The 27740-nt window shown below is 40.8% G+C and overlaps 1 protein-coding gene across 1 annotated transcript; it reads right to left on the bottom strand.

Annotated features, from left to right (window-relative positions):
• Positions 1-2296: 2296 nt before the first annotated feature.
• Positions 2297-26371, bottom strand: C13H6orf118 (chromosome 13 C6orf118 homolog). The gene is given in 10 exon segments (XM_038001194.2): positions 2297-2687; positions 4215-4268; positions 11661-11842; positions 15190-15248; positions 19648-19772; positions 21096-21155; positions 22276-22398; positions 23585-23782; positions 23784-24271; positions 26240-26371. Coding segments are annotated over 10 exon segments (1368 nt in total). The 5' UTR covers positions 26265-26371; the 3' UTR covers positions 2297-2633.
• Between the last annotated feature and the right edge of the window lie 1369 nt (positions 26372-27740).

Below are 27740 nucleotides of genomic sequence, written 5' to 3'. Positions count from 1 at the left end.
GGGTTCCACCATGTTGGCCAGGCTAGTCTCAAAACTCCTGACCTTGTGATCCATCTGCTTTGGCCTCCCAAAGTGCTGGGATTACAGGCATGAGCCACTGCACTGGGCCCTCGTCTCTCATTTTTGAGTCAAAGATACCCTCCCTAGGCTGAAGAGCTTTGATGGAAAGGCCCCACCTGTAATCTACTCTTTCAGACATTTAATCAGATCACAGGTATTTAAAAATCTCAACCCTTAAATCTGGGGCCAAAAGTAGTCACTTTTTTACACACTGAGAGATCCAAATTTCTGACTCTATTTTTTATTTCATTTTACAAATAAACTAATCTGTCTGTATAAGCTCATCATCTTTCTTATAATGCATTATCACAACAAACCCATATTGACCCAAACAAGCTACATCGTCCTGCTTAAGTGCAAGAAGGGCTGGGCTATATTGGGAACCCACACACATACTCAGTGATCCACGCAGCTTGTTGTCAAATTACTTTGCTAAATGTCCTTACCAAATCACACTTCTTCCAGCAGTAGGTGAGAATTTGCCTATCTACATTCTTCATGCATTTGGCTTTATCAGACTTTCTTTGCTGCTGTTGTTTTTCTCACAGGTCTGTGCAACAAACTTTAAGCTCCCTAAGGATTAGAACCATGTCTTCTTAATCTCTATACATCCAACTACTGGCAATCTGAAATATACTTGAACGTTGATATGATGAATGTATATAAATAAATGGTAGGATTTCACATCCATTTTTAGAGGAAAATTTTATGAGTTCCCAGAATGCATATATCAAAGCACCTGTCACAAGACTTTGATCTTGACAAAGCTTTACTATAACCTTCCTCAGATCTCTTGGAAAACTGTGCTTTTGTGACTTTAGCCAGAATAATAGCCAATCCAAAAAAGTAATTTCCAGCCCCCTCACCTCCACTACAAATCCATTCCAAATTTAATGCCTAAAGTTCCATTAATATGGAATAATGCACCCCTTTTGCCCAAAGTCCTGTTAATATGGAATAAGGCACCCCTTTTGCCTCTATATCCAGCTCTTTTCTTTCAAACTGGAGACTCCGTGAACCTCTTGGGTATATGGTTCTCTCCTGTTTGTCCAGCTAATAAATTCAGCACTGTTTGTTTGATTTTAGTTCCGGTGGTCTTTATGTCACTGTTTGGCAATGCATACATTCATTTTCCTATATCTCTCCTGGTCATATATGTAAATGATGCAGCATGATTTGGTGATAAGAGTTTAGTAACTGGGTCAGCCAAACCTGGATTCAGATCCCAGCTCCATCGTTTACAAGGTAGTTGAAACAAATCAATTCAGCACTTCATATTTCAGTTCTCTCCCCTGTATAATGAGAGAGATGGTACCCAGTGGACATGAATAACCAAAAGAAAGCAACTGGAACACAGAGAACTCAATGTATGCTAATAAAGTCCAGTTGATTTCCATATATGGGAAACATTTTCAGTAGCTGCCACAGTTTTACTTCTAAAAGCAGAGTGAGGGGAGAAAGAACTAATGGATCTTAAAGAGAATCTGAGGAGCACACCTCCCTGACAGTGACTTCCTGATCTGTAGAAAGCCAATCTCTCTCTCTCTTTCTCTTTCTTGTCTCTCTCACCTCAAGCTCTACTATTCCAAATTAGAATCAAATCCCTCATATGTGTACTTTACCACTTACACTTGATCTTCAAAATCGCCCTATAGGCAGGGCATGGTGGCTCACCCCTATAAACCCAGCACTTTGGGAGGCTAAGGTGGGAGGGTCACTTGAGGTCAGGAGTTCAAGACCAGCCTGGCCAACATGGTGAAACCCTGTCTCTACTAAACATACAAAAATTATCCGGGTGTGGTGGCACACACCTGTGATCCCAGCTACTCAGGAGGCTGAGTGAGGCAGGAGAACTGCTTGAACCAAGGAAGTAGAGGTTGCAGTGAGCCCAGATCGTGCCATTGCACTCCAGCCTGGGAGACAGAGTAAGACTGTCTCAAAGAAACAAAAAAATCACCCTATATAGGATTGTCCAAAGAATTCAAGCTTGCATTTACTCTAGATTTTTAGACTAGTTCATAGGCAAAGTAGGAATAAATAAAAATCCCAAGTCACAACGTTGTCATCAGGATCACCATCAGCCAAGACAGATGCAGTACAAAACACAATGCTAGTATAACGTTTCTGGAGCACTGTATCATTTCCAATCAGTAAAGATTATTTAATTAAAGGGATATTAATTAAATCACTACCAAATTTTATTAAATGCATACATATAAACGTGAGTTGGCAAATAAACAAATTTGAGCTGTATTCAAGCAGTGCTGAATTCCTCATTCTTAGCAAATAATCAAAAGTATTTTCCACAGTAGAACATTATTAAATGAAAGTAAAACATACATTAAGAACCAGTATTGCTGTAAATATGTATGCAACAGTAGAAACTAATCATGTGTATGCATGTGTGTATTTCAGTATCCTGAGTAAGATACATATACCACATTAATTTTACCAGAGATTAAAGCTGATGAAACAAAATGTATCTTTATGAATGTATATACATCTGCAAATATCCATGCTACATACATGGAAGTAAAGAATTTTCATTGGCCATTTGTTCAGTTGCTTGAGCGTTATCTTCTGTGTCCTCTGATTTTACAAATTCCTTGATAAATTTCCAAAGGCCCCTTAAAATACATAAGAAATGAATACCACAGGTGAGGGAAAAATACATTAAGCATGAAAGAAAATTTCAAAGTAAGCTTCTATTCTAGACACATTTACACAAAAATAGACAAGATGAGACTTTGTAATAATTTACTTTTTTAAAACATATTTTGAGGGAGTTTTGGCCTTGAATGTAACAGATTCTCTAAATAGATGTTTTCCCCTGTCGCATATAGTGTGGCATGGGAAGTAGGTGTACCACGAACATAATGATATGCTTTAGTCCATTCACTCTCATTGCAAGGCCATGGGACGTGCTTCCCCAGTTTTGTATTTGTAACTCTATTCCCTCTTTTTAAGAACACCCAACATGATATAAGGAACCACAAAACCTAGATCCATCTGTATGGCTCACTTAGCACTCTATCCAATCCCTTTCTTCCATGGCTTTTTCTGCCCCATAAGCTGGAGAGTGGGATGCTCTATGTTCTGGCCTCTCTGACAGCAGAGACTGGCCTTGGCCCATGGTGCTGGCCAATGAGATGTGGGTGGAAGCATCTGTAAAGAACTGTCCTTCCTGAATAAAATGGAAAGCCTCAAAATGAGAAGCTCTTTGCCATCTGTCATTCACCTTTCCCTTTCTTAATCCATGGAAAGCAGACCCAGTTAATGCCTGAAGACAACCATATTGAGACTCTGAAGAGGCGGCAGCCACACTCAAAGGAAAGCGGGGAAGAAAGGTGAGGAGCCCTAGTTCCTTAATTATGTCATTGAGCCCAAGCTACCTACACCTAAAAGTCTTTTTCCTGTTGATACAAATAAGTCTTTCCCTATTTAAATCATCATATGGTTTTCCATTGCTCTTAATAATACCAAATTCTGAGATTCAAACTATAGTACCAACTCAAAGAAAAGTAACTGTATGAAGTATAAGCTTATAATGTAAATAATAATAAATTTATACCAATATTATACATTTAGTTATAAACAAATGATATAAATCAGCCACTTACTTTTTAAACTAGAATTTTCAGAGCAATATTCGCATAGGGGTTTTCAAAGATTTAACATCACTAAACGCCATATGATTGGAGAAAATAAAGCCATGCCTTCTCACGTTCCTGATTCCTGCCCAGGTGAATTCGCCCTCACCTCCAGCTTTATCCAATACATTCATTTATATATGACTAAATAAAGTATACAGATTGAGGTCTAAATCTTAGACTGAGCATTCCAAAGCACAGAAAAGGATGTAACATGTGTATTTAATGTAAGCATTCATGAGTGTAAACCCTTCAAAGGTCTGTCTAGTCTAATCTAGTTTTGAATAACTGATCGTGAGAACAGCATGATACTGCTCTAGCTGTTTTATCATGTCAATACTTACTCCTGCCCCTCTTCACTGATCTTTCCTATGATCTGCTTCACATGGTTTTCTGTAACCTACAAAGAATTACGATCAGTTGGTCATGCTTATTACACAGGACAAGCAGGCACTAAAGGAAATATTTTTATTGATAAACATTGATTCACACAAAAAAACTTACTTTTATTTTCTTCTTTAAAATCATATTTTCTGTTTCTAATTGTATAGCTTCATGCTGGAAGACAGGTTGTTTTAAAAGCAATATACTTGGTTAAAAATATTTGTTAACTATTTTTCTCTATTTAACAAGATTATGTGAATGATATTATAATTTCAAGAGTACTCAATAGCACACTACTTAAAAACAGATTAAGAAACAAAGCATAAAATGAAGGACAATTAATGAGAAGGAAAGATCTTGGTCCTCTGGGTAACAAACTAGGAGAGGAGGAAATTGGTGTTTCAAAATATCAGAAAATTTTAGAGAAATTCCAGAAGTGAAGAGCTCTTCACTTTTCAGAACTAATGATAGAATTTGTTAAGAGGGCTGGAAAAATATAAAAATACAAATATCAATAAATCACACACATATCAGCAATAACTGATTATAAACTGTAAGGGGAATTTTTTAAATTATCAGTTTTAATAGTAATACCTCCCATAAACTCATAAGAACAAACGTAACATAATTATCTTGCACTGTTATAAAAATAAATTAAGAATAAAATAATCCCAAATAAGAGTATTAATATTGTAAAGCTGTCACTGTCAATATAAATATCCAAATGCATTTATAAATTCATTGTAAGCACAATCAAAATACCAAAAGTATTATTATCAGAACTTCAAAAATTAGTCAATACTGTTAATGAGAATATTCAGGATAATTGTGAACAAAATAATGATGAGCAGAGGGTATAAAGACTTGCTCTTTCAGGTATTAGATATGTTGAAAAGTATTAGCAAGTGTAATAGCTAGGCTGAATGGGGTATCATTAAGAACCAAGGCTGAGTTTTAATACTAAGTCTACTACTTGCTAACTGTGACCTCAATCAGGTTACTTAGCATATTTGTGCCTCATTTCTGTACTTCAAAAAGAGGATTAATAATAGCAGCCACCTGTTAGGGTTGCTGCAAATTAAATGAAACTATATTCTATATTTTTTAAGGTTCATAAAAGTGTCTGATACATTGTAAATCCTCAATATATTCAGCTCTTTTTTTTTTTACCTGGTTGGAAATGGTCTATTTCAAATCTAGAACCAGATACCAATTACATGACAGAATAACAATAGCAACTCTATTGTATTTTCCAGTATTTGAATTAAGCAGCCAAATATAAATAAGAAGTAATTAAAGTAATATAAATTAGTGATATGGAATCTTCATAGGGAGTTTTCTATTTCTTAGATTTGATTTATCTAAAGAGGTTTTAATTATGAAAGAATAGTCTACATGATTCTGACATATCATGCTTGAATATTTAAATTTAGAACCCATTACTGTTTAAAAATGCAATTATAAATTGATGCTTGTTCTGAGAACACTTATTTTCTGAAAGAAATAAAGGAGAGCAAACCCTAAACAAAAAACACAGAAGAAAATCTGCAGGGAGGGGCCAAGATGCCAACTAGAAGCAGCTGCTGTCAGCAGCTCCCACAGACAGGAATGAAAATGGCAAGTGAATCCTACCTCTTTAGCTGAAGTATCCAGGTTCTCTCATTGGGACTGACTAGCTGGTTGGCACGACCCACAGAGAGCAAGAAAAAGCAGGGTGAAGAGGTGGCCCACCTGGGAGCCGCAAGGGGACCTTCCACTCCCAGACAAGGGAGGTGGTGAGTGATGGTGTTACCCTGCCTGGGGAACCATGCTTTTTCCACAGGTCTGTGCAACTTGCAGATCAGAAGATCCCTTCATGAGCCCACACCATCAGGGTCTTGGGTCCCAAGCAGGGGCTTATGGACAGAATGTCTGCTGGCTCTGAAGAGTCTAGTCAGTCTGGATAAGGGGGATTTCTGCAAGCGCAGTGCACCTGCTCCACCAAGTAGCAGCCAGAGTGCTTCGTTAAGCACTCCTGACTGGGTGAGACCTCCTAACAGGGATTGCTAGACACCTTATACAAAAGCGTTTCTGTTGTAATCAGGTTAGAGCCCCTCTGGGACAAAGCTCCCAGAGGAAGGAGTCGGCAGCAATCTTTGCTGTTCCGCAGCCTCCATTTCTGACACCTCCAGGTGCTAGAGGGACCAAAGTGAATAGAGTCTGAAGTGGACCCCCAGCAAACTGCAGCAACCCTATGGAAGAGGGGCCTGTTAAAAAAGCAAACAAACAGGAAGCAACAATAACAACATCAACAAATGAGACCTCACCAAAACCCCATCCAAAGGTCAGCAGCCTCAAAGATCAAAGGTAGATAAGGACATGAAGATGAGAAAGAATTAATGCAAAATCGCTGAAAACTCAAAAAACCAGAGTGCCTCTTCTCCTCCAAATGATCTCAACACCTCTCCAGCAAGGGCATAGAACTAGGCTGAGGCTGAGATAGATAAAATGACAGAAGTAGACTTCAGATGGTGGGTAATAACAAAATTCACTGAGCTAAAGGAGTATGTTCTAATGCAATGCAAAGAAACTAAGAACCATGATAAAACATTATAGGAGTTGTTATCCAGAATACCCAGTTTAGAGAGAAACATAAATGACCTGATGGAGTCGAAAAACACAACTCAAGAACTTCACAATGCAACCACCAGTATCAATAGCCAAATAGACCAAGTGGAGGAAATATCTCAGAGCTTGAAGAATATCTTGCTGAAAAAAGACAGGCAGACAAGATTAAAGAAAAAAGAATGAAAGGAATTTTAAAAACCTCTGAGAACTATGGGATTATGTAAAATTACTGAAACTACCACTGAGTGGGGTACTTGAAAGAGATGGGGAGAATAAAACCAAGTTTGAAAACATACTTAAGTATTTCATCCAGGAGAACTTCCCCAACCTAGCAAGACAGGCCAACATTCAAATACAGGAAATCCAGAGAACTGCAGTCAAATACTCCATGAGAAGATTAACCCCAATATACATAATCATCAGATTCTCCAAGGTTGAAATGAAGGAAAAAAATGTTAAGGATAGCCAGAGAAAAGCACCAGGTCACCTACAAAGGGAAACCCATCAGACTAACAGCATGCCTCTCAGTGGAAACCTTACAAGTCAGAAGAAATTGAGGGTCAATACTTAACCACATGGCACTTACTGTAAAATCAATCACATAATTGGAAGTAAAACACTCCTCAGCAAATGCAAAAGAACTGAAATCATAACAAACAGTCTCCCAGACCACATGCAATCAAATTAGAACTCAAGATTAAGAAACTCACTCAAAACCACACAACTACATGGAAATTGATCAACCTGCTCCCGAATGACTTCTGGGTAAATAAAAAAATTAAGGCAGAAATCAAGAAGCTCTTTGAAACTAATAAGAACAGACAACATACCAGAATCTCTGGGATGCAGCTAAAGCAGTGTTAAGAGGGAAATTTATAGCACTAATTGCCCACATCAGAAAGCTAGAAAGATCTCAAATCAATACATAACATCACAACTAAAAGAACTAGAGAACCAAGTGCAAACAAACCCCAAAGCAAGCAGAAGACAAATAACCAAGATCAGGGCAGAACCGAAGGAAATAGAGACACGAAAAACCCTTCAAAAAATCAGTGAATCTAGGAGATAGTGTTTGAAAAACTTAATAAAATAAATAGACCACTAGCTAGATTAACACAGAAGAAAAGAGAGAAGAATCAAATAGACAAAATAAAAAACGATAAAGGGAATATCACCATTGACCCCCACAGAAATACAACCATCAGAGAATGCTAAAACACCTCTATGCAAATAAACTAGAAAATCTAGATTAAATAGATAAATTTCTGGACACATGCACCCTCCCAAGACTGAACCAGGAAGAAGTTGAATCCCTGAATAGACCAATAATGAGTTCTGAAATTGAAGCAGTAATAAATAGTTCACAAATTAAAAAAAAAAAAAAAAAAAAAGGCCCAGGACCAAATGGATTTACAGCTGAATTCTACCAGAGGTACAAAGAGGAACTGGCACCATTTCTTCTGAAACACTTCCAAATAATTGAAAAGGAGGGACTCCTCCTTAACTCATTTTATGAGGCACGCATTATCCTGATACCAAAACTGGAAAAGATACAACAAAAATGGAAAACTTCCGCCAATATCCCTGACGAACATCAATGCAAAAATCCTTGATAAAATACTGGCAAACCGAATCCAGCAGCACATCTAAAAGCTTATTCACCACCATCAAGTTGGCTTCACCCCCAGGATGCAAGGCTGGTTCAACATACACAAATCAGTAAAATTTATCACATAAATAGAACTAAAGACAAAAACCACATGATTATCTGAATAGACACAGAAAAGGCCTTCTATAAAATTCAACATCCCTGCATGTTTAAAACTCTCAAAAAACTAGGTATTGATGAACACATCTCAAAATAGTAAGAACCATTTATGACAAACCCACATCCAATATCATACTGACTGGGCAAAAGCTGGAAGCATTCCCCTTTAAAATCGGCATACACAAGATAAGAATGCCCTCCCTCATCACTCCTATTCAACATGCTATTGGGAGTTCTGATTGCCAGGGCAATCAGGCAAGACAAAGAAATAAAGGGCATTGAAATAGGAAGAGAGGAAGTCGAATTGTCTCTGCAGATGACATGATTCTCTATCTAGAAAATCCCATCATCTCAGCCCCAATGCTTCTTACGCTGATAAGCAACTTCAGCAAAGTCTCAGGATACAAAATCAATATGCAAAAATTGCAAGCATTCCTGTAAACCAACAACAGACAAGCAGAGGGCCCAATTTTGTGTGAACTCCCATTCACAGTTGCTATAAAGAGAACAAAATATCTAGGAATATAGCCAACAAGAGAAGTGAAGTCCCTCTTTAAGGAGAACTACAAACCACTACTCAAGGAAATCAGAGAGGACACAAACAAATGGAAAAACACTCCATGCTCATGGATAGGAAGAATTAATATCATGAATATGGCAATACTTCCCAAAGTAGTTTATACATTCAATGCTATTCCCATTAAACTATCATTAACATTCTTCACATTATTAGAAAAAAACTATTTTAAATTTCATATGGAAACAAAAAAGATCCCCTATAGCCAACACAACACTAAGCAAAAAGAGGAAAGCTGGAGGCATCATACTGCCTGACTTCGAACTATACTACAAGGCTACAGTGACCTAAACAGCATGGTACTGGTACAAAAAACAGACATATAGACCAATGGAACAGAATAGAGAACTCAGAAATAAGACTGCACACCTACAACCATCTGATCTTTGACAAACCTGACAAAAACAAGCAATGGGGAAAGGATTCCCTATTTAATAAATGGTGCTGGGAGAACTGGCTAGCCATATGCAGAAAATTGAAACTGGACCCCTCTCTTACACCTATACAAAAAATACCTCAAGATAGGTTAAACACTTAAATGTAAAACCCAAAACTATAAAACCCTAGAAGAAATCTAAGCAATACCATTCAGGATACAGGCATGGGCAAAGATTTCATGATGAAAACATCAAAAGCAATTGCAACAAAAGCAAAAATTGGTGATGGGATCTAATTAAACTAAAGAGTTCTGCACAGCAAAACAAACTATCATCAGAGCAAACAGACAACCCACAGAATGGGAGAAAATTTTTGCCATCTATTTATCTGGCAAATATCTAATATTCACAATCTACAAGGAACTTAAACAAATTTACAAGAAAAAACAAACAACCCCATTAAACAGTGGGCAAAGGACATGAACAGACACTTCTCAAAAGAAGACATACATGTGGCCAACAAGCATATAAAAAAAGCCCAACATCACTGATCATCAGAGAAATGCACATCAAAACCACAATGAGATACCATCTCACCCCAGTCAGAATGGCAATTATTAAAAAGTCAAGAAACAACAGATGCTGGCAAAGTTGTGGAGAAACAGGAATGCTTTTACACTGTTGGTAGGAACGTAAATTAATTCAACGATTGTGGAAGACAGTGTGGCAATTCCTCAAAGATTTAGAACTCAAAATACCATTTGACCCAGCAAACCCAAATCCCTTTTGTATATAGCCAAAGGAATATAAATCATTCTATTATAAAGATGCATGCACATATATGTTCATTGCAGAATGATTCACAATAGCAAAGACATGGAATGAACCCAAATGCCCACCAATGATACATTAGATTTTTAAAATGTGGTACATATACACCATGGAATGCTATGCAGCCATAAAAAGGAATGAGAGCATGTCCTTTGTAGGGACATGGATGGAACTGGAAGCCATTATCCTCAGCTAACTAATGCAGGAACAGAAAACCAAACACCACATGTTCTCACTTATAAGTGGGAGCTGAACAATGAGAACACATGGACACAGGGAGGGGAACAACACACACTGAGGGCTGTCGGCGGGGTGAAGGGAGGTAAAACATCAGGAAAAATAGCTAATGCATGTTGCACTTAATCCCTAGGTGATGGGATGATAGGTGCAGCAAATCACCATGGCATACATTTACCTGTGTAACAAATCTGCACATCTGCACATGTACTCTGTTACTTAAAATAGAAAAAAATAAAAAGTAAATAAATGTAAAAACTTCACCTGTTAAAATAAGGCTAGAATCAGTATGATTATTTCATCCATTAATATTTCATTCTTATAACAGTGAACCATAGCATTTCCTCTATATTTAAATAATTTCTTCTAAAACAGGGGTCAACAAACTAATTCAGTCTGCACCTGTTACTGTAAATAAAGTTTTGTTGGCACACAGCCATGTCCCCCCTCCCCCCCCAAAAAAAAGAAAGAAAGAAAAAAAGAAAAAAGAACATCTGAACATAATATTGTAAAACAGAAAGGGATAATTTTTTCATAAAAAAAGGTTGGACCACCAACACCTTTGTATATGTTCTATAATTCTGCTAAAAACAATAAAAGTAGTGCTGGAAAAATATGCTTACCTATAGAACCACAATAAAAAAAATCATGTATTTCTTATATACTCTATAACTGGAGGTTACATTGAGTTATATTCTACACAATTTAAAATTATGTTTTGAAATTTTTTAACTTTTATGGATTTAGGGGTACGAGTGCAGTTGTATTACATGGATATATATGTAATGGTGGGCTTTAGTGTACCACCACCCAAATAGAGTACAGTGTACCCAGTAGGTAGTATTTCATCCCTCATCCCCCTTCCACATGCCCACATTCTGGAGTCTTCAATGGCTATTATTCCACTCTATATGTCCATGTTACTCAAAAAGTTAGGTTTTGGCTATTAACAGAAATCAATAGAATTTTTATCACTTTCCCTTTTTCTTATTTTAGATAGATCTCTTAATTATTATGATTATTTGCTATAAACATTTTGAAATAAAAAGTATATTTGGACCAAATTTTATGATTTTGTTACCCTATGACCAAATCACATTACTTCAAGTGTTTGCTGAGGTCTTTAGGCAAAAGAATAATGTAAATATTTAAATAAATAAGTTGCATACCTCTATGCTTTTAATCCTATTCTCAGTGATATCTGAAATTCCAGTATGAACCAAAGTTGTTTTAATTTCTTTTTCCAGAGCTTGTATTTCATCCCACTTACTGAGTATTTCACACCTCTTCTTTTCAACCTTCTCAATAAGAGTAAGTTGGTTCTCATCAATTATATGTTTCTCAGATGATTCTGGAAATATTTTTAAAAACAAAGTATTACTGTGTTTAATATCTCATTATTAATAGCATTATGTATTATTAACAATATTATGTATGCTATAGTATATATAACTATAAAATATAATTCAAACTCGAAGCATGTCAATAAAAATAATCTGACCCAAGAATGAGGGTATTCCTCCTTTAATTCATTCCTCTAATCAGTACATATTTGTTGAACACATTTTTGTGCAGACACTGGGTTAAGTAGAAAGGTTCAATGGTGAATTAGCCTTTTCCAGAGTGTGTGATTAAGTAGTGCAAACCAACAAGAAACAATAAGAGAGTGACGGTGGCAGAGTAGAAGGTGCAATTATGGTAAGACAAAGGCAAGAATATCAGACACAGCATGAGGAAGGCTCAAGGATGACTTTGCCAGAGAAGTGTGATTAGGTTGAAACACAAAGGATAAAGAGAAGTTAGACAAACAGAAGGGTTTGGGGAGAGAGCAGAAGACAGAATTTAGATATTGAGGGACGATGCTAGGAGGGAAACGGGGGGCAGATCTGAGAAGACTTGTGACCTATGTTAAGAAATCAGTCAAAGCTGTTGAGAGCTTTTAATATGGGGAGAGATACAATCAGATAATGATCACTGTCTCCAGTGAAATTGTGTCCTGAAAGTGGATCAGACAGCACAAGACTAGACTCAGAGAGACCTGTTGGGAAGCTATGGCAATCATTCACATAGGTTGATTGGGTCAGGATATGTATTAGTCTGTTTCATGTCGCTGATAAAGACATATGGGAGACTGGGCAATGTACAAACAAAAGAGGTTTAATTGGACTTACAGTTCCACGTGGCTGGGGAAGCCTCACAATCATGGCAGAAGGCAAGGAGGAGGAAGTTTCGTCTTACATGGATGGCAGCAGTCGAAGACAGAATGAGGAAGATGCAAAAGGGGAAACCCCTAATAAAACCATCAAATCTCATGAAACTTATTCACTAGCATGAGAACACTATGGGGGAAACTGTCCCCATGATTCAATTATCTCCCACCAGGTCCCTCCCACAACACATAGGAATTATGGGAGCTACAATTCAAGATGAGATTTGGGTGGGGACACAGAGCCAAAGCATGTCAGAATAGCACTCCCAACATGAAGAGAAGTGAAAAAAATAAAAAAATAAATAAACTATTTAGGAAATAGAAAAAGAAAATAGACCTTAGTAATTGACTAGATCTGGCAGTGTAGAGAAGAAGGCAATGTCAAAAATAAGCCCTAGGTTTTAGCTCAGTTGTAGCTAGAAAGAAAACAATGAGTTCGATGAAGCATGGAGGAAAGAAAGAACTTGGTTTCAATCCCAACTTGGCCACTTATTTCAAGCTGTGTTGGAAGAGGTTGAGGGGTAGGAGAGTGAAAGTTGCCTGGCACATGTTTTATGATTTTCATCTCCATGTGTTTGGTGATACCATCGATTGAAATAGCCAGGGAGATGCCCATTTAGAGAATGAGATGATGAGTTTAATCTCAGACATGTTGAAATACCTATGGTACACTCAAGAGGCCACGTCTAATAGGCATTTGGATATACAGATCTCAAGCAAAAAAAGAAAGGTTTTTAGCAGGTAAAATAGATTTGGAATTAAAAAAAAAAAAACTCTTCCAAAGAGATACTAGACTCCAAAGAATATCAACATTTAAGGAGTACAGAAAGGAAATGGAGACATCAAGTGATCCACTGCTAAGGCCAATTTGTCGTCAATCAGCACAGTTATATACTAATTAGAGTGGTGAGACTTCATTTTTTGAGAAAAAAACAAGTATTACTTTTCAATGGGAACAAAACAGTTAGAAATATTAATAACCCTTCCTTGTAGCTAGTAAACAAGAAGGAAGCCACTGCCATCATTCTACTTTGCCAAATTTGGAAGAAGGAGAAACTTTGACATTAAATTTTGAAATGTGGGGGAATTAAGTAGTCACATGATGAGCTAGCTGAGGGGATAGAAGTGGTCATAGTTAAGCTTCTACACAAACTGGAAGAAACTACAAAATAAAGTATGTGTTCTTCACCTTAACCGAAGCTGAAGGTTTCAGCCCAAAACCATCAGCTGAGTTCAAAGAGGCAAAAAGGAGTGTCAAGTCAAGGGAGTGACCTCTGTCCTCACCTCTTTTCTACCCTCAAGACATAACTATAGGGAAAGACTGAGGTATGAAAATGGGGACATTCCACAGCAAATGTGTGTGATTGGAGGAACAGGCTCCTGCGATAGAACGCTTTGGGAAAAGAATGAAGCAGGAAGAACCAGGGGCACCAGGTTTGTTCCATCGCAATGAAAGAGTGATGGGAACAGTGGGCTAGGATCAAACATAAAGAAAGATTACTAGAGTTCTAGAAAGTTAGTCACTGCATTTTATTTTTATTAATATTTGCCTTTTTTTTTTTTATTAGTGGCTAGCAGTAAAGCCCTTAAGTGTCTGCCTTTTTGTTTTTTTGTTTTGTTTTTAAATCGTGGGCCTGTTTTAAGAGAAAGCAAGGAAACAGAAATCACCAAGCCTGGGTCTTATTTCACGTCTGTGAGAGGAACCCTACAAAGAACAAACAACATGGTGGAAGAAGGAGTGAAGCAGGTGACCTCTGAGCCCTGAGAAGGGATGGAAGGAGAAGCAGAGTCAGCCTGGGACAGAGAACAGGCAGGACAAGGGGATGTAAATCAGGTGACAAGAAACCTGTGCAAAGACATCCAGCAGGGTTAACAGCACCCATGCTACTCATAGGTAGAAAAGAGGAAACAGGCAGAAGGGGGAAAAAGGTGGTAAAAGCACTCTGACAAGGATCTTTGAGGCCAAGCTCTACTAAGAACTTAAAACAGGATAGGCCTGTGAGCATATCCTACCAGACGCTGAGAAAAAAATATCTAAAAACAGAGTATGAGTGAGTGTTTAACAAACTCAGGGGGAAAATGGCATTTCATTTAACAGTTGGAAAACAGTCAAGGTTAATGGGCAAGATACTTAAACTTACTTTTATCATTTAATTGCATTCTAAATTGTATACATTCAAAATAATGTTATTATCTATTTCATAAAATGTTAATATCTATTTCATAAAATATTCATAAAATGTAATTAATTTCCCATGAAATGCATATTCTTCCTCACAAGTAATAATAAAAAGATGAAGAACAAACAGGCAGTGACCACCACATGCCAGGCCCTATGATCTTGGGTGATGTGGGTGAACATGTTGAATTCTCACAGCAAAACTCAGAGGGAGCATCAGCATCTCCCGTGTTGACAGACAGGCAGCCAAGGTGAAATAATGAAGGTCACAGCAAAGCACCCATCAAGAGGACATCACACAGACACCTGCCTGATCGTTCCTTCGCAGACTGCAGCAATGCCAGCTCCATCTCCAGTTCACTTCTGAGTCTACAATGTGTGGATAAACAATAGGGAAATATTAGATCCTCATTATATCTTTTTTCTTTTGTCTATGTTACACCACAAGTCTCTTATAGTTGAGAAATTAAAATAGACCTGCTTACTTTCTAACACAACAGATACTCTGAAGATATTTATTAAATGACAGCCTAAATCAGTCAAGTTAAACAAACAAAATAATACTTTCTTACCAAGATTGCATAAGCCTTTAAAGAGTTAGTTAATTTAAAGTAAATGATTTCCTATAGAGTTTATTGATATTTTTTGTTAATGGAATTGCTAAGAAGGAAGAACGCAAAAAAAATTTAAAAAACTAAAAAAAAAAAAAGTAGCATTTTACACTCAAACAACATGTCAAGGGCTATGGAAAGACGTTCCTGATGCTGAAATACACTGCATATTTCCTGTGTATTTTTATTCTGTGCAAAAGATACAATTTACAAATTTCACTATGTTTGAATTAAAAATAAAATACAAGAGGCTGGGCATAGTGGCCCATGCCTGTAATCCCAGCATTTTGGGAAGCCAAGGCAGGCAGATCACAAGGTCGGGAGATTGAGACCATCCTGGTTAACATGGTGAAACCCCGTCTCCACTAAAAGTACAAAAAATTAGCTGGGTGTGGTAGCGAGGGCCTGTAGTCCCAGCTACTTGGGAGGCTGAGGTAGGAGAATGGTGTGAATCCGGGAGTTGGAGGTTGCAGTGAGGCGAGATTGGGCCACTGCACTCCAGCCTGGGTGACAGAGCAAGACTCCATCTCAAAAAAAAAAAAAAAGAAAAGGGGAAAAACCTCTTTGTTTCCTCTGCTTGGTTCAGAGTAACCTACATCAACTATCTTATGTTTTATAGATTCAAAGAGAAAACAAAAAGGAGTCTAGCAGGTATTACATATATTGAGGACAACACTGTGATTTGATTTAAAACATCAACATGCAAATAATTTAATGTCAAATGTCTACAAAGGGCCTAAGAGTTTAAGATTTTTACACATATTAGTTCATTTCATCACAGATTAAGAGAGAAATAGAGTGGTTCTTATGACTTTCAATTTTAAGAAACTGGAGCCAGGCATAGTGACTCATGCCTGTAATCCCAGTACTTTGAAGGGCCAAAGCAGGTGGATCACTTGAGCCTAGGAATTGGAGACCAGCTTGGGCAACATGGTGAAACTCCATCTCTACTTAAAAAAAAATACAAAAATTAGTCAGGTGTGGTGCCTGTGGTCCCAGCTACTTGGGAGGCTGAAGTGGGAGGATCCCTTGAGCCTGAGAGGTTGGAGCTGCGGTGAACCATGATCATGCCACTACACTCCAGCCTGGGCAACAGAGCAAGACCCTGTTGCAAAGAAAAAAAAATTAAGAAACTGGGGATTCAATGGATTAATAATAACGATGAAAGTCTTTTCAATATGTATAGTAAGAAAGTTTCATTTCCAGAAAAGTTTTACATATTATAGTTATAACTATCACTTAGGTTTGTGTTCTATTGCTTTGTTTTTCTTCTTCAGGGACTTTAATTATACGTGAATTGGACATTCTTTGCTTATGTCTATTTCATCTACTTTTTCTGACTCTTTTTATTTCTGTATCTCATTTACATTCTTTTCAATATTTTTCCACTTTTTCCCAATGCCCCTTATTATATTTTCATTCAAAACTACTCTTCCTTGGGTATTTCAGAATTTAGTCTTGACCTGATTCTGACTTTTTCAACTATTTTTCCCTCAGTTTTTATGTTGTTTTATTTCTTCTTTATTGTTGTTTTCTCTCCTTAGTTTTTCAATTGATGACTCAAGATTGTTTTCATATGCTGAAATGCTCTTTTGGGAACATCTAATTTAGCTTGGAGTGCTGTGCTACAGTTTTCTTCTTGTTCAACTTTATTATTATTATTCCTTGGTAATATTATTATTTATCAGGTAAATCATTTGGATTCTCATTTTCTGTTCTTTTTTCATAGTAGTTTGTATAGATGAAGATTGTTTACACCTCTGCATTTTTGCAGGCTGGACTAGTGATTTGGAGTAGTATGTGAGATTGCTAATTCAAATGGATACTTTTCCATCAGTGTAGCAAATTATGCTATTTTATTATTGATTTCGTTTTTGTTTTTGTTTTTTTGTTTTGTTTTGTTTTGATTTCCTTTGATAGTCCTGAATACCTTGCTTGTTTAGAGGGAAAAGGACAGTATGTGGAAGGGTTGTGTGCACCTTGATTTTCCTCTTTTTATGGGTTTTTACATTTTCCTCTCTTGCTCCCTTTTGCCTTCATTGGACATTTCTAAAGGATTCTGCTCCCTTTCCTTTAACTCCCTTCTCACATGTATTATTGCCATTTCAAAATTGTATTCTCACTTCTACCCTCTTCCAAGTAACCCCACCCCACCCCACCACACCCCTGCCATCATAGTCAGTGCTGCCATCAGCCCAGCAGTACAGCTGTGTGGCTTTCTCACTTACATGGATTCTCTCCCTGGAAGTGGTGTTAGAACAATTTTAGACCTCCTTCTAGCTCCACTGTTCCCTCTTCCATGAACTTTTCCCAAAACCTCACTTGCTCTCACAAACAAAGCTTTGCAGAAGGAACATGGAAACTGGTTCACTGCCACTGAATGTTTTCTTTTCTATTTTCAGTCATTTTTAAACTTTGGATGCATTTGCAATGAATTCAGTTTTTTTTTTTTTTTTTTTTTTTTCTTCTTTCTGGCCTTGGCGTTCACTTTGAACAGAAGTTTAATTTTCTCACTCCAGAAACAGGGCTCAGTCAGCATTGCTTGACACAGTTTTTTGTGCTTCTCCTCCTCCCAGTGCTTCAAAATGGTCAGTCCAGATATCTGCCTTAAACAACCACCTCCCAGTGATCACCCACTATGAGACAGCTAAATACAACCCACTTTCCTCAACCCACTGACCCCCACGCCCTGCATGGGCCATGAGAATATGCTGCAGTGACCCAGAAACCACTCTCCATCATAGTGTGTGTGACCCCACAGACCTCATGCCTTCTTGCCCTAAACCCACTGATCAGAATTCCCCTTGGAAAACCTGCTAGGGTCACACTCTAGACCCAAACAAAAGCCTTGGTCCATTGGTCCTCACTCTCTCTCTTGCTCCCCTACCTGCTGATGGAGCGAGTGTGTTTCAGGCAGCTCCCTACTTCCTACCACCCCTGAGAGGCATGCTGCCCTCTTTTCTCTGGGATCTGTAAGTAACAAATCTGCTATTTAATGTGCTTTGTTCTGTGGCCTTCTCTGTGCCTCACCTGATGGACACACTTGAACGTCACCTTTTACCAGCCAGGGCTCTCCTAAAGACTGGCTATCTTGGTAGGAATAACCTGGATACACACTAGACAACGGCCACGAGGGCTTCTGTCAGTGTAGTTGGGTTTCTTGTGAGAGGAATATCTGGTCACAGGTCAGACACTTGGGCATTAAGCCTGAAGGCTAGGATGAAGACACATCCCATGAAGAGTACCCTGAGAACATCCTCCACCAGCCCCCAAAGCCCCATCAGGGGAGGGCTAGAGTTCATAGCCACCCTTGTGAGAGAGACCTCAAGACCAAATTGGAGGCCAGGTGTGATAGCTCATGCCTGTAATCCCAGCACTTTGGGAGGCCAAGATAGGTAGATTACTTGAGGTCAGGAGTTCAAGACCAGACTGGCCAACATGGTGAAACCCTGACTCAACTAAAAATACAAAATTAGCCAGGTGTGGTGGTACACACCTTTAATCCCAGCTACTTGGGAGGCTTGAACCCGGGAGATGGAAATTGCAACGAACTGAGGTTACCCCACTGCACTCCAGCCTGGGTTACAGAGCAAGGCTCCATTAAAAAAAAAAAAAAAAATGGAGCAACAAATACAACAGTTCTCTGTCTTCTAGTTACACTAGAAGGCAAATTTTGTTTTTTGGTTTTGTTTCTTGTTTTGTGCTCTTGAGGACATTTTGGATGTTGCAGGTTTCCTTTAATCTTTTTCAAATCATACAAACAGTATGCCCTATCCAATTGTGATTTGACTCTGGAAAATGACACAGAGAGGTTATATTAGAAGAGTTTTGTAAGTTAAACAATAAGGGCATTCATATAAGGTGTCTTAGATCTGCTTCCCTCTCGCCTATCAGTCAGTCTTCAGGGGACCACCAAAAAAGACAGGAGATTCCTTCAGAAACCCAAACTCCCCCGATGGACACACCATACTTAGAAGAATGTCTTAGTCACATAGGTGATGGCCTGTAGGAGTGGCCAGATGACAGGAATGATATTAGCAAAAGTAGCATGTTTTCAACAAAGCAGAAATCAGTGTAACTGTAGGCTTGTCACATTGGTTTCAGATCTTGTTACAGGAGAATCTAAACATAGATCAGATCAGTCACTCATGCCTCACCTATCATTCTGCTCCAGGGCTGCTTTTGTGGCTCTCACGAGCATCCTCAGCTCTTCCCTGGCGAGATCCATGTCTGCCGTCTTCACTGGCTTCTGCCCCAGCGCCTTCAGTTGAGCCAGAAGAGCCTAGGCAGGACCAGGCACATGAGGTGAGACAAGCACACAGGGAGGGCGGGAGGACTCCCTTTTTTATTTGTCATTAATTCGTTTTCAAGGTGCCCTAGGTTAACATATACATTCTAGTGAAAACAGGTAAATTGGGAGGATTTAAGGGAGGGAGGGCTGTTGGGGGAGGAATGGCCAATCAGTGAAGTTTCCGTTAAAATACCTTTTTCAGTATGTTCAGAGTTTATTTTTCTAAGAAATGGAAAGATGGTAGGGAATTTCCCTGTTGGCCTGTGTGGGGGGAAGGACATGCTGGATAAAGCCCTGGAGGCACATTGTTAGTGGCACCGCAATCATTTCTTCTACATGAATGAGAAGCCATGTGAATGTGCTTGCCATCCGCAGATGTAAAGCAGTGCTGTGCTCAAATGAGGAGCAACAGAGATCTCTGCCTCTTAGGGGAAGCGCTGCCAGGGTTACAGACACAGAAAGAGGTATCCAGGGCCCTGCTGGCTTGGGAATTTCTTCATGCTCACATTTGACCGAGATAGGGATGTATGCCACTTTTTGACTCAATCTCAAAACGTAAGGAACAAGGTAGATTCCCCACTGGAGCCTTTGCTCATTCTTGTAAAGACAAAGGCTGCTTCCGCGTTATGAAAAGGCTCAGCACAAAGCAAATGGTACTCACATCTTATTTTAAATGAAGAAGCAAACTAGAACTGATCTCCTTGCAATGCTGTCATTGTTTGCTCATATACAAAAGAAGCAACTATCTCTCCTAATTTATGAAATAAAATTAATCTTTAAAGTGTATTGAATTCAAAATACCAAAGTTATCTTAGCTACAGTGTTAGATGTTCTTAGGTTTTATAAGTGATTGAGTTATTCCAGCAGTATATTTTCTTATTTGACCAACCACATGTTTAACCCAACCCTAGAGGGAGCACCTGGCACACCGTCCCCCGTTAAACAAAGAGATCATGGGGTTTGAGTCAGCTGACAGCACGCTAGCCCTCACAACACATTCGCAGTGTTTTCACCGGGATAATGACTCGACAATGGTTTTTGGAAACTACTGGCAGAGAACCATTTATATTCCCAATTTATACATAGTTATGTTGCTTGTTTGGGAGTATAAATAATGCTATGCCAATCTAAAGGAAATTTCTTTATCAATAATGTTATTAAGGCAGTATAAAGCTTATCTATAATAAAAAATCACTATTCTAAATTATGGGGCACACATGGGGCTTCTTGGATTCAGAAAGGTTTCCACTGCTCGTGAAATACGAAGCTAGGAATAAGCAGGCTCTATTCAGGCTCTTCGCGATCGATCATCACCTCGTACTGTGTTGTGGGCTGGGACTCCAGGAGCGTTGCCATGTAGAGTTCATATTCATCCTGTACAGAAACAAACACAAAGTCCACTGGCCATGCATGAGGAGGCCACAGTACAGGTGTTTTATGTGTATAAATAACATGGAAGTCAAGAATGTTCATTTAGATCATTTCAGAAAAACGTAAAATGTTCCTACAATGCATTAAACGGTATACGTGCTCACATGGATAAAATCACACCATCTTTGAAGCATATTTGAGCATTAAGTATTGATTACCTCAGAATATCATAAAATGCCATGGGATAAAATATAAAATATTGATCACTTCAGAATGTCACAAAACACCTTGACACAAATACCACAAATTATCTCCTGCCATGCAGAAACTCTGTGGATTCAGGTCCTGCTGGCCTGCCAGGATGAGCTTCCCAGTGGTGAGGCATCGCTGGAAAACAGGTCATCAGGTCTCCACTGTTAGGCAGTCCTTGTCATTAGGGAAATTAAATAATTGCATGGTCTTTAAGCAACATAATCTCAACTTAGGTTCCATGTGAAGGACATTGTCTCATTTTTTTTGCAACCTCTGCCTCCAAGTTCAAGCGATTCTCCTACCTCAGCCTCTGAGTAGCTGGGATTACAGGCACGTGCCACCATGCCCAGCTAATTTTTGTGTTTTTAGTAGAGATGGGGTTTCACCATGTTGGCCAGGCTGGTCTTGAACTCCTGACCTCAAGTGATCTGCCTGCATCAGTCTCTGAAAGTGCTGGGATTACAGGCATAAGCCACAGCACCCAAAAATCTCTTTCATCATGAAATTACAACAAATCTATAATTCCATAAGGATTCATATAAAATTACACATGTAATGTTAAATTATTCATTTATTTGAATTATAATAATTAAGTTATGTACAATTTATAAAAGGTTATGTATAATTAGGAAGCTTTAGTGGGAAAACATGGGCTTAAGGAATGAGCTGACTGGGTGTTGATTCCACATGGCCCCTTTATAATTTATGTCCCTGTAGGCAGATAACCTCCAGTCTCTGTGAGTGATGGTCCCTGTCTGTAGAAGGGGGCCTGTGACACCTAGCAGAATTTCAGTGAGGCTTGAGATCATTCATGGACACAGAACCTCATGCAAGCTTCTCAACTGTTATGCTGAAGGTGGATGTGTCTTACCTTAACTTTTTTCAAGAGATCACCAAATATCAAAGAACTGTTACAAATATCTTCAAAGACTTTTCTAAAGACGTGCAGTCTGTTGAACTGTTGACGGCTGCAGGTACAAATTTTCTGGAGCTCCTGGAGGAAAAACAGAGTCAGCCCATTTCAGGGTGGCTTCATTTTTCTTCCAGAACCGAATTTCTCAGGAGTCAGGGAGGACACAGCTGTCATCACCCTGGCGAGTGGGCGGGGCGGCACAGGGGGCCAGTCCCGGAGGTTCTGATCCCTCCCACCATTTGCTGAGCTTCTTTGTCTCCCTGGTCACCCAAGATTCTGGATTTTTTAAAAAAATATTTTCTTCTTTATTGACTCCCTTGCTCCCAGTACTCAAGGATTCACTCTCTGCCTCCACAGTCCCCCAAGGCCCTTTCTCCCTTCCAACCCCAAGGCCTGGCTGCTTCCTGGAGGCCTGCTATTTTCTTCTCTTTCGTGCATGTCCCCATTTAGAGATGATGCCTCCAGTCAGCTGTTCTCCTCTGAGTCGGCAGCCCACCGTAGATCTTCCCCTCACACTGGCACTTTCTGTACACACGTGTTGCCTGGGCATACCTCAGGGTGTGACAGTGCCCATCAGCTCTCCCTTTGCCCTCACCATTCTTCCACCGTCAGGCAGGGAAGCCCTCCTCTCTCAGACCCTCTGCTGACCTACAAACATCTGACTTACTGTTGCAGCCACATGGCCTCCAATGCGTCCACGATGGGCCTCCCCCAGCTGACCAGTTCCCAGAAGGCGTTCTCCTTCATTTCACCCAAACTGTACCCACTGAAAGTGCTAATGCTCTCCGCACCTGGCACAGTACTGCATTCTGCCGGGACGTATCAGGGAGGCCTCAGAGGACGAACCTCAATTCACAGTCGTGGCTGTCTCTGACCCAGAGCACTGCACCCAGAGCGCTGCACCAAGGACACTGACCCGAGAGCACTGCACGGAGAGCACTGACCCGAGAGCACTGCACGGAGAGCACTGACCCGAGAGCACTGCTTGGAGAGGACCGCACCCAGAGCACTGCACCAGGGGCACTGACCCGAGAGCACCGCACGGAGAGCACTGACCCGAGAGCACTGCACGGAGAGCACTGACCCGAGAGCTCTGCGTGGAGAGCACTGCACCCAGAGGCTGCACCAAGGGCACTGACCCGAGAGCACCGCACGGAGAACACTGCGTCAAGAGCGCTGCACCGCGAGGTCTGCACTGAGAACGCTGCCCCGAGAGCTTTGCCCGGAGAGCACTGCCCTGAGAGCACCGCAGGGCCGCCCTCCTCACCTGCTGTAGCTTTCTTTCGTGGCCCACGGCCACCTTGCTCCCAGTGAAGTCATTCTTCAGGAGATCTTGCTTGGCGAGCACTTCTTTCTGGAAACGCAGGAACATCCTGTACCTGTCTGCGTTGGTGGCCCCCGCCAGGTAGGAGCTGACATAGTGGTGCCGGTCCCTGGAGCCTCTGGGCCCGGCTTCTTGGTACCCGCAGCACCTTCACGTCGGGCAGCCGGAGTTCTTCCCTCCTGCGCCATCCAGGAGGGCCCCGTCCAGGAGGGCCTCCTTTCTTTTCTTCCTTCCCCTCTCGGAGAACCTCTACTGGAAAGAGATCCTCCTCTAACGTGTGGGAAAGAGAGGCCTGGGGGTTCAGGTACCTGAACAGCGGGGTGTCCTGGGCCTCACTGGGGACCAGCGCTGTATGGATGGTGAAGTGGGCCAGGGCCTCCTTCATCCTCACCACCTTCCCTGTGGGCAGCTCTCCCACCTCAGAGGAACGCTCCCCCTTGGGCCGGTGGGCATTGGGCCAGTGCTGTAAGACTGTCTCAGGAGGCCGGTAGAGCTTGTTGGGGTTCAGGTGTCCAGAGATGTAGAGGTAGACATCCTCCCGGTGGTCTTTCTGAAGCCGATTCAGAAGTTTCTTCAGATTACACAGGGTCTTCACGCCTGGCGTCTCGCAGTGCTTCCACTTCAGGTACACTGGTCAGAAAAGAAAAGGAGACTCTTAGGGATCGCTCTTAGTTCCACAGTAAGTCAGCTGGTGCACCGGCTGAGAGGCGTAGCCCCTGCCCAAAAGAGGGTCTACAGAGAAACAGACTAACAGAGTACATGGCCCGGCCCTTAAAAGTCAAAGACACCCGTGGCTGATCTAGTATGTTGGTGCAGATGAGAGGCCGGCAGGCCCCCAGGGTGTACAAGCCAGCCCCAGAGCTCCGGGCCCTCAAAGCCAACAAGAAAAAGACAGAATATCTTAATTTGGTGGAGTATTTCTTACAATATTAGCAAAGGCTCTGGAAGAAAAGTGTACAATCTTAATTATAATTCTTAATGACGATGCTTAAAGATGACTTCTTTAATGTATTTCACATGCAGGGGAACACGGAAAGGGTTTTGGTTAAAACCCTCAGTTAAATGCTAAAAGGTCTCAGGAGTCCCTGACTAAACCCCTCAGTGACCAGTGGCTGGCTCACCCCTTCCTGCACCATCCCCACAGAGCCAACCCCTAGGGCTGTGGAACCGCAGTTGCCTCCTCTGCAACATCAGAATCATCGTCTCAAACAAAATGGTTGATTGACACGCAGATGGAATCACTTTTGGCAAAGAGACACATGGCCTAGAAGAGATACTCTGTAAATTCTACCCATTTTGGCTGCAGGTCTAGCGTGTAGGCAACATGTTACTGAACACTACAGATAGAACAGGAGGAGCCCAGATTTGCCCCCTTTATTTGCTGTTTTCTAACCTAAGAGGAAGAATTTCTTTCTGGGACACTGTGTACTGCGATGCCCAAAGGGCAGCAGGCCTATCCATACCCTCCTCAGAGACATTTCCTCCGTCCATTGCGACGCAAACCATCCTTCCCCGAGTCCACCGAGGCGGCTGAATACTGGAACCAATACTTTCAGCAGAGGGCTGCTAGAGAATCGCCCTGTTGATCAGCTTAGTCCTTCAGAGCAACCGCTTAAATGATTAACAGAACAAATTCTCCAAGACAGCGATCATTGCAATTCATCAAAGGCATGAACACTTAAAGCTCTAAAAGGCACCTTGTACCAGCTCTATGGAAGATGGAAGAAGGAGGCAACTTCGTTGCTGTTGTGTTATCCTTTGTTTATTTTACTTCCAAGAAGGATTTGAAGCCACTAGCAAGTCAATCGACACAATCGTTTTCCCACTTCAAATGCTTTTTCTTTTGATTGTAATAAGACCTGCTCCAGAGAGAATTGGAAACTTCTGTCTGCCGTGTTCTTGTAATATATGCCATGAATCCCCATCGTGGCAATAAATATTTTCTTTTCCTATCTGAAAACATTGTGTGTGTGTGTGTGTGTTTGTGTGTGTGTGTGTATCCTGCCATCTCTGCCTGAGAGAGAAAACAAACAATAAATGAAAGTCTTAAGAATTTATTGGAAAATAAGAGTCTTTTACAAATGATCTGAAAACAAATTTGCTGTCAGTAAAACCAAACCAACTTTTGAATGTGTATTGAATAGAAACATGTAGTAATAGGTCTTTAGACTACATTTGGATTAATACATATTGCCAAAATGTAGTATTAAACCTTTTTAAACAGAGGTTTTTTATTTGTTTCTTTGGAAATGTATCCTTCCCCCCGCCCGCCACCGACCCCAGGATAGGACAATAGGTCTTTAATGTCAAAATTATTACAAATCAGGCTGGGTGCGGTGACTCACGCCTGTAATCCCAGCACTTTGGGAGGCCGAGGCGGGTGGATCACTTGATATCAGGAGTTCGAGACCAGCCTGGCCAACCTGGCGAAACCTTGTCTCTACTAAAAATACAAAAATTAGACAGGCATGGTGGCGGTGCCTGTAATCGCAGCTACTCGGAGGCTGAGGCACCAAAATCGCTTCAGAAGCCCATCCCTCCACAATTGAACATCAAGCAAATCTCACAAGCCAGCAAGAGCCACTCCAGGCCACTTACATTCAGGCTCCAGCTCCTCCGCCATGACTTCCCTTCAACTGCCTGGGCTGGGCTGTCGCCGTGGAAACCACAAACATTCTAAGCCCTTCCTAGCTTCCCTCACTGCTGAGCAACCAGGCACAGCCTCTGCTGTGGAACCTCCCTCCAACCCCTCCCCTCTTCTGTGCCTGCGACTTTCTGGAACAGGGAGTACTGGTGTTTGCTTGCTTACTTTTTAAAGTGAAACACTTTTCGTGATCTGAAAAATATCAAAGTATTCTCGCATTCCCTAATTCCTCTCCAAAGCCCAGGGGGCAAAAGATAACTGGTCTTCAGGCATCTGCTATAGAAATGTGCAGCATCAGGCATCTGCTATAGAAATGTGCAGATTGGACAGTGTGTAACCCACCCAACTGTACCTGGAGAACCAGCACAGAGCAGGTGCCAGTCACTTAGTGATCGTTTAGTCGCTTTTTATTATTATCTATGTGTTTGCTAGTGGGGAATTGAGGTCCTGTGGGGTCATTTGCCCACGGTCAGTTAGCAGAGAGTGGAATTTACAGATGTGTAAGTGCACATCGGTATGACTGCAGAGTCCATCCTCTCTCCTCAGGCTATCCCACGTGTCAAGGGAGGGAAAAGCTAAAACTTCTATCTTTGAAAACTGTAATTCCGTTTATATGTCTTGCAGCCAGAAAGAGAGCACTGGAAGGGCGATTCTACTGGATCTTAGAAGTAACTTTGACACCAACCCTCCCTGCTTACCGCTCTGAAATGGGAAAGACAGTGATGTAGGCGTTACTGGTTGTGCGGATGGAATTACACGGTGCTGTGAAGGAGGCTGGGCACTCAGTGTTTGTTGTTCCTTTATTTCTGTTGATGCTGCTTATTAGCTCAAACTGCACCATTTTGTGAGCCCCACCCCATTTTGCAGACCCTGGTCAAACAGAAATATTCCATGGGTGTCAGGCCATAAGAAACATCCTGCCCAACCACCTGACTTAAGATCTCATCATCCCCTGCCTGGCAAAGCCCCAGCTGAAGGATCATCCTCATCAGATCCTGCTGAGCAAAGATCCCAAGGAACATTCTATCACATTCCCCCAAAAGCAGGGCCGCACCACCTTGCCATGGAATATCCTATCAACATCTTCCTGGGAAGCAGGCCATACCCACCAGGCCCCTCCCGCCCAGGCCTATAATTACCCCAGCCTGTAAGCCGAGGTCAGCACTGGCATTCACCTGGTCCCCCATCTCTGCAGGTCTTAGGCTGAACACAGAACCTGAATCGCTGGAGAGCTGCCAATTCTCTCTTTCTTTTACCATCGCCTTCCCTTCCAAACCTAGCACTGGACAGATACTTGAAACATGAACATTCTGGAAACCAAGAAGCTGCCAGGACCCTCACCTGCTTAGCTGGTTTCATCACCAGGTGCGTTGGAATTCCTCCTGTGAAAAGGTCACCGGAGTGCTTACTGCTTGTCTCTCTGGAATGTGCATGGTAGTTAGGCATCTTAATTAC

This window comes from Chlorocebus sabaeus, chromosome 13 (genome assembly GCF_047675955.1).
Source record: "Chlorocebus sabaeus isolate Y175 chromosome 13, mChlSab1.0.hap1, whole genome shotgun sequence".
Lineage (NCBI taxonomy): Eukaryota > Metazoa > Chordata > Mammalia > Primates > Cercopithecidae > Chlorocebus > Chlorocebus sabaeus.
This window is presented reverse-complemented; position numbering and strand designations above follow the sequence as displayed.